General features: G+C 44.7%; 2 protein-coding genes across 14 annotated transcripts in view; both read left to right on the top strand.

Moving 5' to 3' along the window:
• LOC137382518 (V-type proton ATPase 116 kDa subunit a 2-like) overlaps window positions 1-9,821 on the top strand; it is a 91,767-nt gene extending 81,946 nt beyond the window's left edge. For 2 of the 4 annotated variants that reach the window (XM_068054501.1, XM_068054499.1), the window contains exons 18-20: window positions 4,239-4,356; window positions 4,678-4,849; window positions 6,037-9,821. In XM_068054501.1, coding sequence (XP_067910602.1) covers window positions 4,239-4,356; window positions 4,678-4,849; window positions 6,037-6,133 — 387 coding nt within the window. In that variant the 3' untranslated portion in view covers window positions 6,134-9,821. The remainder of the gene's footprint in view (window positions 1-4,238; window positions 4,357-4,677; window positions 4,850-6,036) is intronic. The other 2 variants (XR_010977213.1, XM_068054500.1) reach the window with 2 other exon arrangements.
• A 1,024-nt stretch (window positions 9,822-10,845) lies between these two features.
• Window positions 10,846-14,551, top strand: part of dnah10 (dynein axonemal heavy chain 10) — a 323,633-nt gene continuing 319,927 nt past the window's right edge. For all 10 annotated transcript variants that reach the window (XR_010977212.1, XM_068054492.1, XM_068054489.1 and 7 more), the window contains exon 1: window positions 10,846-11,227. Coding sequence is in view for 9 of the 10 variants with exons in the window: in XM_068054492.1 (XP_067910593.1) it covers window positions 11,002-11,227 (226 nt within the window). In the remaining variant the exon portion in view is untranslated. The remainder of the gene's footprint in view (window positions 11,228-14,551) is intronic.

Below are 14,551 nucleotides of genomic sequence, written 5' to 3'. Positions count from 1 at the left end.
AGTCTGTGCCGACCATCAACCACCCATTTATACTAATCCTACACTAATCCCAAATACTTGGCATCAGGTGGCAGGACTATATCTCCAACACAGAAGTCCTTGAAGCAGCCAACACCCCCAGCTTATACACACTACTGAGTCAGCGGCGCTTGAGATGGCTTGGCCATGTGAGCCGCATGGAAGATGGCAGGATCCCCAAAGACACATTGTACAGCGAGCTCGCCACTGGTATCAGACCCACCGGCCGTCCATGTCTCCGTTATAAAGACGTCTGCAAACGTGACATGAAATCGTGTGACATTGATCACAAGTCGTGGGAGTCAGTTGCCAGCATTCACCAGAGCTGGCGGGCAGCCATAAAGACAGGGCTAAATTGTGGCGAGTCGAAGAGACTTAGTAGTTGGCAGGAAAAAAGACAGAGGCGCAAGGGGAGAGCCAACTGTGCAACAGCCCCAACAAACAAATTTCTCTGCAGCACCTGTGGAAGAGCCTGTCACTCCAGAATTGGCCTTTATAGCCACTCCAGGCGCTGCTTCACAAACCACTGACCACCTGCAGGCGCGTATCCATTGTCTCTCGAGATAAGGAGGCCCAAAAGAAAGAAAGAAGAAACACTAATCCCATATTCCTACCACATCCCCACCTGTCCCTATATTTCCCTACCACCTACCTATACTAGGGGCAATTTATAATGGCCAATTTACCTACCAACCTGAAAATCTTTTGGCTTGTGGGAGGAAACCGGAGCACCCGGAGAAAACCCACGCAGACACAGGGAGAACTTGCAAACTCCACACAGGCAGTATCCAGAATTAAACCCGGGTCGCTGGAGCTGTGAGGCTGCGGTGCTAACCACTGCGCCACTGTGCCGCCCCTCCCACTTTGTGTGTTTCTATTATTTCTGCTTCAGTGTCACTCACTCTTAGAAATGGCATTGCAAGCACATTTGACCATAAGTCAAAATGAGGTGCTTTAACCTTGTGTAGAGCATTGTGAGGCTGCTTTGGGAATAGAATCACAGAATTGTTACAGCATAGAAGGAGCCCATTTGGCTCATCGTGTCTGCACCAGCTCTCCGAGTGAACAATTCACTTCGTGCCTTCCCCTGCCTTCTCCCCATAACCCCGTACGTTCTGCCTTTTCAGGTAACTATCTATTTCCCTTTTGAATGCCTTGATTGAAACTGCCTCTACCGCACTCTCTGGCAGTGCATTCCAGATCCAAACCACTCGCTGCAGTTTTTCCTCATGTCGCCATTACTTCTTTTGCCAATTACTTTAAATTGGCACCCTCTTATTCTTGATCCTTTCACGAGTGGGAACAGTTTCTCCCTATCTACTCTGTCCAGACACCTCGTGATTTTGAATACCTCTATCAAATCTCCTCTCAGCCTTCTCTTCTCCAAGGAAAACAGTCCTAACTTCTCCAATCTGTCTTTGTAAATGAAGTTCCTCATCCCTGAAACCATTTTCGTGAATCTTTTCTGCACCTCTCTCCAGTGCTTTCACATCTTTCCTTAAATGTGGTGTCCAGAACTGGACGCAATACTTCAGCTGCGGAGGCCAAACTAGTGTCTTATACAAGTTCAACATAACCCCCTTGCTCTTGTACTCTACGCCCCTATTAATAAAGCCTAGGATACTGTATGCTCTCTCAACCTGTCCTGCCACCTTCAATGACTTATGCACATATACACCCAGGTCCCTTTGTTCCTGCACCCCCATTAGAATTGTACCCTTTATTTTGTATTGATTCTCCCATGCTCTTTCTACCAAAATGAATCACTTCACATTTCTCCGCATTGAACTTCTTCTGCCACTTGTCTGTCCATTTCACCAGCTTATTTATGTCCTTTTGAAGTTCTATACTACCCTCCTCACAGTTCACAATGCTTCCAAGTTTCGTATTGAATTTTGAAATTGTGCCCAGTACACCAAGGTCTAAGTCATTAATATATATCGGGAAGAGCAAGGGTCCCAACACTGAGCCGGGGGGAACTCCACTACAAACCTTCCTCCAGCCCGAATAACGTCCATTAACCATTACACTCTGTTTCCTGACATTCAGCCAATTCCGTATTCATGTTGCTACTGTCTCTTGTATTCCATGAGCTACAACTTTGCTCACAAGTCTGTTGTGTGACACTGTATCAAATACGGAAGTCCATGTACACCATATCAACAGCATTGGCCTCATCAACCCTCTCTGTTACCCCTTCAAAAGACTCCAGCAAGTTAGTTAAACATGATTTTCCCTAAACAAATTCATGTTGACTTTCCTTAATTAACCCACATTTGTCCATGTGACTATTAATTTTGTCCCGAATTATTGTTTCTAGAAGTTTCCACACCAATAAAGTTAAACTGATTGGCCTGTAGTTGCTGGGCTTACCTTTACATCCTTTTTTGAACAAGGGTGTAATGTTTGCAATTCTCCAGTCCTCTGGCACCACGCCTGAGTCTAAGGAAGACTGAAAAATTATGGCCAGTGCCTGCGCAATTTCCACTCTCACTTCCCTCAGTATCCTTGGATGCATCTCATCTGGCCCTGGTGCATTATCCACTTTAAGTACAGACAGCCTATCTCTTTATCAATTAAACAACTAGCTGGGGGAGGCGGCTCCACAAATATCCCCATCCTCAATGATGGGGGAGCCCAGCACATCAGTGCAAAAATTAAGGCTGAAACATTTGCAACCATCTTCAGCCAGAAGTGCCGAGTGGATGATTCATCTCGGTCTCCTGATGTCCACAGCATCACGGATGCCAATCTTTAGCCAATTCGATTCACTCTGCATGAGAGCAAGAAACGACTGAAGGCACTAGATACTGCAGGGCCCATAGGCCCTGACAACATTCCAACAATAGTACTGAAGACCTGTGCTCCAGAACTTGCCACACCCCTAGCCAAACTGTTCCAGTACAGTTACAACACTGGCATCTACCCCGCAAAGTGGAAAATTGCCCAGGTATGTCCTGTACACAAAAAGCAGGAAAAGTCCAACCCAGCCAATTACCGCCTCATCAGTCTACTCTCAATCATCAGTAGTGATGGAAGGTGTCATCAACAGTGCCATCAAGCAGCACTTGCTTAGCAATAACCTGCTCAGTGATGCTCAGTTTGGGTTCCACCAGGGCCACTCAGCTCCTGACCTCATTACAGCCTTGCTTCAAACATGGACAAAAGAGCTGAACTCAAGAGTGAGGTGAGAATAACAGTCCATGTAGAAATGCAGCAAGATCTGGACAACATCCAGGCTTGGGCTGATAAGTGGCAAGTAACATTTGCGCCACACAAGTACCAGGCAATGACCATCTCCAACAAGAAAGAATCTAACCATCTCCCCATGACATTCAACAGCATTGCGATCGCAGAATCCCCCGCAATCAACATCCTGGGGGGTAACCATTGATCAGAAACTGAACTGCAGTAGCCATATAATAACATGGCTGCAAGAGCAGGTCAGAGGCTAGGAATCCTGTGCCAAGTAACTCATCTGACTCCCCAAAGCCTGTCCACCATCGGCATGGCACAAGCCAGGAGTGTGATGGAATACTCACCACTTGCCTGGATGGGTGCAGCTCCAACAACACTCAAGAAACTCGATACCATCCAGGACAGAGCAGCCCGCTTGACTGGCACCCCATCCACAAACATTCACTCCCTCCACCACTGACGCACAGTGGCAGCAGTGTGTACCATCAACAAGATGCACTGCAGCAACGCACCAAGGCTCCTTGGACAGCACCTTCCAAACCCGTGACCTCTACCAACTAGAAGGACAAGAGCAGCAGATGCATGAGAACACCACCACCTGCAAGTTTCCATCCAAGTCACACACCATCCTGACTTGGAAACTATATCGCCGTTCCTTCACTGTCGCTGGGTCGAAATCCTGGAACTCCCTTCCTAACAGCACTGTGGGTTTACCTACCCCACATGGACTGCAGCAGTTTAAGAAAAGGGCTCTCCACCACCTTCTCAAGGGCAAATAGGGATGGACGATAAAGGCTGGCCTAGCCAGTGATGGTCACATCCCATGAACGAATAAAAAAATATAAAATTTTCAGCCGTCTGTCACTTCTATTGAGTGACGGAGCCAAGACTGCTCCCTGCTTCTCTTCAGTTGACATGATTCGCATTCTAGTCTGTGTAACAGAGGCAGGGACAGAGACACAGTGTCTTCTTTGAAAATATTGGTTTGATGCGGAAATGACCCTTTGTTCTTTTTCTCCTAGTTCAATTTTGGTGACGTTTTCATGCATCAAGCCATTCACACCATTGAGTATTGTCTGGGCTGTGTGTCTAATACTGCCTCATACCTGAGGCTGTGGGCCCTCAGTCTGGCTCATGCTCGTAAGTAGATATTTATTAATAATACCAATGGCTTTTAAATCCCATGGATTTCATCGGTGTTATTACAGACATCATAAAATGTAATATGCAAAAAGCATGATTATTTTAGTTGTCAGAACTGTATCAGCTATTATGCGTGGTTATATACTGAGTTTTTTGATGGTTATACACCTAGTTTATTAATGATATACAGTGATTATGAATAGCTTTATACACAGTTTAATAATGATTATACACACAGCTTGTTAATGGTTACATCAATGGCACATTAATGATTATACCCTCTTAATTTGTTTTTTTTGTCCTTTTTTTTTTAAACAGAACTTTCTGAGGTCCTGTGGGGGATGGTGCTGCACATGGGTCTTTGTATGGATAATGATTATGGTTCCCTATTATTGTTCCCTGTCTTTGGCTTCTTTGCAGTTCTTACTGTAGCCATTCTACTCGTCATGGAGGGGCTTTCAGCATTCCTACACGCTCTCCGATTGCATTGGTAAATTGTGTTGCAATATGGTCCATGTAATATTTTCATTTTTCTTGACAAACTTTTGACATTAGGTGGGTTTGTTGAAACATATGAAAATATGTTGAAGATTATTATATATAATTGTCTGCAAAGTTCTAACATTACTACAGCAATGGTTGATGCTTTGAGGGTAATGTTATATGTTCAAAGGCAACTTTTCAATAAAAGTCATCAGCACTGGAGCAATGTTGAAATAACCCCCTTATTGTAAAGGAATCATTGTGATAGAAAACCTCAAAATAAAGCCTTCTGACTCTCCTTAAAAAGGGGGAGACTGTGACATCGTGGTCATATCACTGAACTGGTTATCCAGAGGCTCAGGCTAATACTCTGGGGACAATTAATTAATAAAAATCTGGAATTGAAAGCTAGTCTCAGTAATGGTGCCATGAAACTATCATCGATTGTTGTAAAATCCCATCTGTTTCACTAATATCCTTTAGGGAAGGAAATCTGCTGTCCTTATGTTCTTCCTATTTGAAACTCATGTCTACTGACAAGGAACCGTTTTGTTTGTCTCTCACTGGCAAGGCTGGCATTAAATGGCACACTTAATTGCTATACCACTTCAGAGGATAGTTAATTATTAATCATGTTGGTGTCTCTGCAGTCTCCACTTCCTTCCTTTAAGATGATCTTTCGAACCTACCATTTTGTCATCTGCCCTAATATCTCCTTTTGTGGCTCGGTATTAAATTTTGCTTAAAATGTGCCTGTGAAGCACCTTGGAATGTTTTACTACATTAAAAGCGCTATATAAATACAGGTTGTTATTATCGACATCGTAAAGGCGAAGAAAGGCGGAGAGATTTAGGGAGGGAATTCCAGAGTTCAGGGCCTCGGCAGTTGAAGCCATGGTCACCAGTGGTGGAGTGGTGGAAATGGGGGATGTGCAAGACGCCCGAGTTTGCCGAGTGCAGAGATCTGACAGTTACAAGGCTGGAAAAGTTTACAGAGATAGAGAAATGCAAGGCTGTGGAGTGATTTGAAAACAAGGATGGGAATATTAAAATCAATTGTTGTTGGACTGGAAGCCAATGTCGGTCAGTGAGCACATGGGTGATGGGTGAATGGGAGTTAGTGTACACAAGTTACCTACAAATGAAAAGAGAGGTGGAATGTTAATATAAATCTTGTCTTTTTTCTCTAAACAGGGTGGAATTTCAAAACAAGTTCTACACAGGCACTGGATACAAATTTTCTCCATTCTCCTTTGAGCTGCTTACTCATTGTTTCGATGACTTTGCCTAGAAATTGCTTTGTGCATGTGAGTTTGGCGAGCGTTGGTGGCATGATCATGTGACACGGCTTCTCATGACAAACATTTTGCACTGAATGCCTTACCAAATACAAACACTACTTTCTCTAAGGATTGATCATTAATTTTATTGCAACCCTCAGGTACTTTAAAGTTTTAAAATGTGTATTGTACAATATGTACCAGGCTTTTTCACTGTGAAAAAGAAATGTACTGTAGCCTTATTGACATTCATAAACTTGTAGTGGTGTTTGGTTTTGGCCTTTGGCATTTGCTGCTGGATGGAGGAACCCCCCAGTAAAGCTAAGTTCCAAGCTAATGTCAGAAGCCACTAATGAATTTAACTCTAGGTATTAATTTACGGTTCATACTTGTAGTTGTGAGTGCCAAATAGAGATGTTTACTTCCCGGAGCTAACCAGTTGGGTTACCTGAGGAGCTACTGCGGTTGACTAATCTCCGTGGTGGGAGGGAGTGAGCCCAATTCTCTCTCTCTGTCTCTCTGTGTCTCTCTGTCTCGGGTTCAGGTTGCTCTTGTGTGACCCGCCTGGCAACAGCAGATCAAACCAAGATAACTGTATGTGGGGCCAACCTGGTAATACAAGCAAGTCTGCATTATACCTTACATGGTGGATGGACCCGTCAGCCCAGCTGGGTTGTGGAAACTGGGACAGGGTGGTTGCCATATACTTCCTGTTTTACATCCCCCTACAAACCTGTGCCCTAATGGATAGGCCAGTTCCTGTTGGATTTGCAATGGAAGCGTCCCAGTGCTGTCTGCTATGGTAAGCTGTACAGTTTGAGGCAACTTGGGGATTCTGAAACCTTGGCTCTGCCAACCTGCGCCAGTGCTCCCTGTGCTTGGTTACATGAGGTTTAACTACATAGAGTGTGTGTGCTGCACACTGGGCAAAACAGAAACTGCAGTGCATGGGTTTCTCAGTATCTTGGTTTGGAGACTGTGGATTTCTGCATTCTTCAGATACCAATTGACCAAAACAAAGATGTCAACAAAGCTGCATAGATGAGCATTTGATCAGGACGCTGTTTACAGTTCCTCGCCACCTTCTCTGGGTGGAAAATTTAAAGTGGGATTATTGTGAAATATAAGATATTCCATTTAAATGTAATGGTTGTCATGTATGTGTTGGAGTGTTTTAAGGGATGTTTCTATAAGGATTTGGAAAATGTAAACTAATGTTTTCCAAATTTGAAAGATGCTTTGAGAGTTTATGGATTTGAAAGGAAACTATATAGCAGGAAGAGATGATCTTCTGGTCCATCTCTGACTAAGCACCTTGCTTCTAATAACCATTTAATTAAATACAGTGTGTTTGGAAAATCTTACTGAAATGTACATCTTATCAGAATGCTGTATTGTGACAACAGATAATTCGGTAAAGGTTGCATGACTGCAATACACAAATTAAAAGTTGCATTTTAAGATGTTGAAGGTACAGCAAGGCTCATTTGTAATAAAAAGTCTAGTTTTCAGATGTTCAAGTACAATATTGAATTCAAAATTGTTCGATCCATTATGGAGCCTGCCCAGCTGAGTCAGTGAGTAAATGCACTGTATGATTTAGAGCTCAGCCAAGAGGCTTCCAGACTAGGTCCTTGGTCTATGGTCAGTTAGCTGATCACAGCTGGGGAGCTTAGGGTCTGTCTAGAATTGGTCTTATTGATGCTGGACTGGGGAGGGAAATCAACACCCAGAGTATCCACTTGCAATTGCTGTATAGCAGCGGGGTTCAGACTTCTCTTTATTAGAAATACAAATGTTGACACATTCTCGAGAAAACCTCTTCAAGATAACAGCATGTTCACTGGGCCCCTGGGACCAACTTCTGAGACACTGTGTCAATCACCCGCAGAGAAGCAATGCTGTCATTACAGGAGACTTTTGTTGTTATAACACAGCAACAGGGAGAACATGTTTGTAAATCAGAAGTGCAGAAATCAGGTAACACAAAAATCTGTCAGATTCCTATCCAGGTCTGATGATGCCAGTTTGATATTTCTGCTCGCTAATGATCCTTGTTCTTACATGGATGTTGTGTGAGGGAAGGTTTGGGCTCTGCTGTGACCATTCCTCTCTCCCCACACTCTGACAGCTTACCAACATTCGGGCAGGGCTCCACTGAGGAGCAGACATTTATGTGAGGTTCTGAGTGCTGGTGGGGAGAACAGTTGTACTGAGAGGAGGCCCTGTCTTCAGGAGAGATGGCAAAGCACGATTTAATTTTAATTAGATAATGGCTATATGAGAGATTTACAGCTCTGTTAGAGTCACACTAGGTTGTGCCACAAAACTGAGGGACTGTAAGGAAAGCACAAATTAAAGATGTTACAGACATTTATAAAAGTTGTATGATATGATTGTCACTTATTAATGGTTATGAATCCCCGCTTTAGGAAAGTGGACAAATTGGCTCCTGAAAATTAAGGAAATGCTGCCGCATGAAATTCATTGAAGATTTCAAAACTGACAATGCTACAAATTTTAACAAATATTTCTCCAGTTTAATGGAAACCCTTTTTGTTTAAACAGTGAACTTCTGTATCTAGTAACTAGCTGCTTTCCCTTTGAGCATTTCTGTGGCATATAGTTTATGTCTGTGTGTGTGTGTATATCTATATGTTTATATTGCTTTCAGTATTTGCCAGGGGTCCTCAATCTGAATAAGTCACTGAATTTAAATGTAATTTATGCTGGCAGGGGAGTGAATTAAACTTGAGTTTACCATGTACATTACATTCCTCATTAGTAGGACCACATCGATCTGCTTTGATACTATTTGCTCCAGTAGTTTCCTTTGTTTAGTTCTGGTTTCCATATTATTCTGTTGCCGGGGAAGGGGTAGGTTGATGAGAGGAGGCGGATGAGAGAGAGCGAAGCAGGGGAGCCACAGACCACACTATCATTGCTGTTACTGACCCTCCATTCAGGAATAATCACCATGTTGAAACTGTGCCACTCCTGTCCCTGTGATGTAGCGCCTGCCAAAGTGTGGCCATCCAGTGAACTTTAGCAACGTTTAGCATTTTAAACTATACCATACCTGTACTGAGCTGATATTAGGAAACAGCAAGGTTACAGGCAATTTATTTGTTTAAAAAGAGAAGTTATCTGATGCAATATTTTTTTTTTCTGATGCTCCTGGAAACTAATTACTGAAAAGGTTTGGCTGCTCATACTGCTTTCTGTCAGGTTATTATGTGCTTGGATCTCATTTGATTTATAGCGTGAAGGTGGTAATGTTGATCAGGCTAACAGATTAAAAAGGTAATTTATTGAAAAGGGGTTTGTGGAACTGCCAGGGTCCTGCTGCAAGTGCAAGTCTGAAATCACTATCATTTTATTCCATGTGTAAATACTTATTTTATTAACGTGGCAGTATAATTTGTAAATGTCTCTGGTCCACGGTCGCTATTGATGATTCAATATTCAAAACACCTGCAACAAAATCTAGTAAATTTAGCTTTTTTAATAAAAGGAAAACAAATGTTTCTACCATTTTAGTACCTTTAAGATATATTTTCTCTTTGGCTATTTTGCATCTCTAACCTTCACTGTCTGCAGATACACACGTGAATTGTTAAACTCGCTGTTGAAATATTTTTTGTGAATGATAAATAATGATTCTGTTTAAAATCCAGTGTCGCTGCCTGAATGGAATTTTTAGTTTCGTACTAAAAATAAAAGTTTTATAGATTCAGGACTCTAGTTCTTTCGTGGCTGAATGTAACTGCTGAATGTGAACAGTTGTGATGATTGATGTGACCTGGTAACTATGTACAGCCCCCAAGCGTGGCTCTACTCCACCAGGCCTCGCTTTGCTGCAGTTCATAGGGCTCCTATTGTAGGCTTCCGCGCGGTGATGCGGTGCCAGCAGCCACTGGACCGGAATTAATCCGCATTAAATAAAAGTGCGAAGCGTTTGAATTGGCACGCGGGGACGGATTTAACAGCAACAAAATTAAATTTAATCCCGTCATTTATTCACGTTTGACTGGGTCGAGTTTGCTGCACTGCAGCTATTGAATTTTAGGAAATACTTCCTCCAATGCTGTGGGGATGTTTCCATGGGAACGGCTGTAAGCACCGAAAGTAGTGCGAATGCCGTCTCTATGGAAACGCGACTCCGCGCGTGTTCGCGGGCGGTTGGAACGAGTGAGTGGGAACGCGCTCGGTGGTTGGTGCGGGTTCTCGGGTGTGCGGGAGCGAGCTCGGTGGTCGGTGCGGGTTCTCGGGTGTGCGGGAGCGAGCTCGGTGGTTGGTGCGGGTTCTCGGGTGTGCGGGAGCGAGCTCGGTGGTCGGTGCGGGTTCTCGGGTGTGCGGGAGCGAGCTCGGTGGTTGGTGCAGGTTCCCGGGAGCGCGCTCGGTGGTCGGTGCGGGTTCCCGGGTGAGCGGGAGCGAGCTCGGTGGTTGGTGCGGGTTCCCGGGTGTGCGGGAGCGAGCTCGGTGGTTGGTGCGGGTTCTCGGGTGTGCGGGAGCGAGCTCGGTGGTTGGTGCAGGTTCCCGGGAGCGCGCTCGGTAGTCGGTGCAGGTTCTCGGGAGCGCGCTCGGTGGTTGGTGCGGGTTCTCGGGTGTGCGGGAGCGAGCTCGGTGGTTGGTGCGGGTTCTCGGGTGTGCGGGAGCGAGCTCGGTGGTTGGTGCGGGTTCTCGGGTGTGCGGGAGCGAGCTCGGTGGTTGGTGCGGGTTCTCGGGTGTGCGGGAGCGAGCTCGGTGGTTGGTGCAGGTTCCCGGGAGCGCGCTCGGTAGTCGGTGCAGGTTCTCGGGAGCGCGCTCGGTTGGTGCGGGTTCCCGGGTGAGCGGAAGCGCGCTCGGTATTCGGTGCGGGTTCCTGGGCGGCGCTAACATGTCGCTGGATGATCCACGCCTGGAGTGGATCCGGGACCGGGTTTACCAGGCCTTCGGGATCACCGAGCCCGAGTGCTTCGAGGAGTTGGTGAACCGCGACGACGGGATGCAGGAGCTGGTGATTCTGAAATTCCTCAACGACACCCAGGCCGAGGACAGTCCGTCAGCGCTGCTCTTCTTCAAGGGCAGCCGCACCGAGGAGCAGGAATTGGAGGTGGAGATAGGTGAGCGGCGGGGGCGGCCTGCAGGATCCCACACCCCAAACCCTAAATCCTAAACTGGACACCCTGAGCCCAAAACAAAAAACACCCTAAATCCTAAACTGGACACCCTGAGCCCAAAACAAAAAACACCCTAAATCCTAAACTGGACACCCTGAGCCCAAAACAAAAAACACCCTAAATCCTAAACTGGACACCCTGAGCCCAAAACAAAAAACACCCTAAATCCTAAACTGGACACCCTGAGCCCAAAACAAAACACCCTAAATCCTAAACTGGACACCCTGAGCCCAAAACAAAACACCCTAAATCCTAAACTGGACACCCTGAGCCCAAAACAAAAAACACACTAAATCCTAAACTGGACACCCTGAGCCCAAAACAAAACACCCTAAATCCTAAACTGGACACCCTGAGCCCAAAACAAAAAACACCCTAAATCCTAAACTGGACACCCTGAGCCCAAAACAAAACACCCTAAATCCTAAACTGGACACCCTGAGCCCAAAACAAAAAACACCCTAAATCCTAAACTGGACACCCTGAGCCCAAAACAAAACACCCTAAATCCTAAACTGGACACCCTGAGCCCAAAACAAAAAACACCCTAAATCCTAAACTGGACACCCTGAGCCCAAAACAAAACACCCTAAATCCTAAACTGGACACCCTGAGCCCAAAACAAAACACCCTAAATCCTAAACTGGACACCCTGAGCCCAAAACAAAAAACACCCTAAATCCTAAACTGGACACCCTGAGCCCAAAACAAAACACCCTAAATCCTAAACTGGACACCCTGAGCCCAAAACAAAAAACACCCTAAATCCTAAACTGGACACCCTGAGCCCAAAACAAAACACCCTAAATCCTAAACTGGACACCCTGAGCCCAAAACAAAACACCCTAAATCCTAAACTGGACACCCTGAGCCCAAAACAAAACACCCTAAATCCCAAACCGCATACTCTAAATCCTAAAAGTCACACCCAGAATCCTAAACCTCACACCCTAAATACTCAACTCCCCACCCTAAACTAGACACCCAAAACCCCAGACCCTGAATCCTAAACCTTGCACCCTAAAACCTTAAACCCAATAACTCTAAATCCTAAAGCTCACACCCAGAATCCTGAACCCCACACCTTAAACCCCAAATCTCATTCTCTAAATCCTAAACCCCATACTCTAAATCCTAAACTTCTCACCACGAACCTGCACCCTAAACCCCAACACCCTGAATCCTAAACCTCACATCCTGAACCCTAAACTCGACACCTTCAACTTCAACCCCCAAAGCCTCAACCCCAACACCCTGAACCCTAACCCCGCCATCCTGAACCCCAACACCCTCAATTCGACACCGACAGCTCTAAATCCTGACATCCAACACCCTGACACGCTAAAACATAACCCCAATACCCTAACCTTAACATTGCTAAATCCTAAACTGCAGGTGTCAGTTGTCTTTGTGAGACCATCAATGGGATCAGTGAGATCAGTTGCATTGTCGATAGCAGCTTTGTGTTATATTTCAGTCATGTTAAAAATATACTTAAACTGGACAATACTGTGGCAAAATAAAAAATGGATTCTCTCAAAATTTACCAATTTTTGGGCTCTTTTTTAGCATTTTTTTGATTGGAAAATTTGGAAAACACTGGGAATAAACCTGGGGTTTTAAGATTGATGATAAAATCTGACTTTAAAGGTTCTTATCTATCTGACATCCACCAGAAATAGCTAGAATTTTCAGTAAGACACAAGTTCTGCTGTATGAAAGGTCACCGTTTTCATGAAAATAAAGTGCTCAGCAGATATTTTTACTTCCATAATAACAGGAGGAGGCCATTCAGCCCCTTGAACCTGTTCTGTCATTCAATTAGATCAGAGCTGATCTGTTTCTTAACTCCATTTACCTGTCTTGATTCCATAACCCTTAATACCCTTGCCTAATAAAAATCTATCAATACAAAAAATACTGCGGATGCTGGAAATACTCAGCAGGTCTGGCAGCATCTGTGGAGAGAGAAACAGAGTTAACGTTTCAGGTCAATGACCTTTCAGCTTTGAGTTAGTGAGTCGGTGCTGCTGAAGAGAGGTCGAGAGTGTGTATATGGTGGTGCAAGGCATTGACTGTAGATCTCAGATGGCGAGAACAGCAGTTTGAGGAATGCTGAATGTCCAGGAGTTATCTGTAATCCTGGGTGGAATTTCAGTTGGAATCCATGTGGAATAAGTCATAGCTGGAGACAGTTGCTGAGGAAGGAGATGTCGCTGTATTCTAGGAATTCTCTTCCCGAAAGAGCAGTGGAGGCTGGGTCATTGAATACATTCAAAGCTGAATTAGACATATGTTTGATCTACAAGGAGTCAAGGGTTATGGGGGGTAGGCAGGAAACTAGAGTTAAGGCCACAAGCAGATGAGCCATGATCTATTGAATGGCGGAGCAGGCTTGAGGGGCTGAATGGCCTATTCCTGCTCTTATTTCTTATGAGCTTACGAAGCTTCGGTAGATAACTGATCAAACATGAGAAACATCAAACACGAAAGATGTCTCTTAGACATTCAGCATTCCTCGAACCACAGTTCTCGCCACATCCTGAGATCCACACTCAACGCCATATGCTTGCCGCCACATGCACACTCTAACCTTTCTCATCAGTCATACCAACTCACTGTCTCAAAGCTGTCCTGGTCTGCAGTTCCATTTCATCCTTCATCTCATATGACACTTGAACAAAAAACTTTTTCTTCCTTTCATAGAACCATAGAAAGCATAGAAAATAGAGGTGTGAAGGATCGCAAGCTTCAACAAATCATGGGTACCAACGCCCTCTGAATTCTTGTTCCCCTTCATTTCGCTCTGACCCCATCCCTTCTTCAAATCACACCTATGCCAAGTACTAACAGCACCTCATCTTTCGATTAGGCAGTTTACAACCTTCCCAGACTCTACACTGAGTTCAACAATTTCCGATCATAACCTCTGCCCCCATTTTGTTTCCTTTTTCTTTGCTGGCTTCGGTTTCAATCTCTGGTTTTTCTCTTTTTGCTTTCGGATGGCAGCTGTTCATCATTCTGCCATTTACACCTCCTCCAGACACATCTGTTGTTTCTTTGGCCAGGCATCACCATCCCTTTTGTGATTTAATCTCTCCTACCTTCCACCCTATCACAGACTTTCCCTTTTGTTGTTCTTCCCAACCTCCCCCCTTTCACTTGCTGAACACCTATTACATTTCTAACTTTTCCCAGTTCTGATGAAAGGTCATCGACCTGAACCTTAAACTCTGTTTTTCTCTCTCCACAGATGCTGTCAGACCT

Source organism: Heterodontus francisci, chromosome 23, assembly GCF_036365525.1.
Source record: "Heterodontus francisci isolate sHetFra1 chromosome 23, sHetFra1.hap1, whole genome shotgun sequence".
NCBI classification, from domain to species: Eukaryota; Metazoa; Chordata; class Chondrichthyes; order Heterodontiformes; family Heterodontidae; genus Heterodontus; species Heterodontus francisci.
This window is presented reverse-complemented; position numbering and strand designations above follow the sequence as displayed.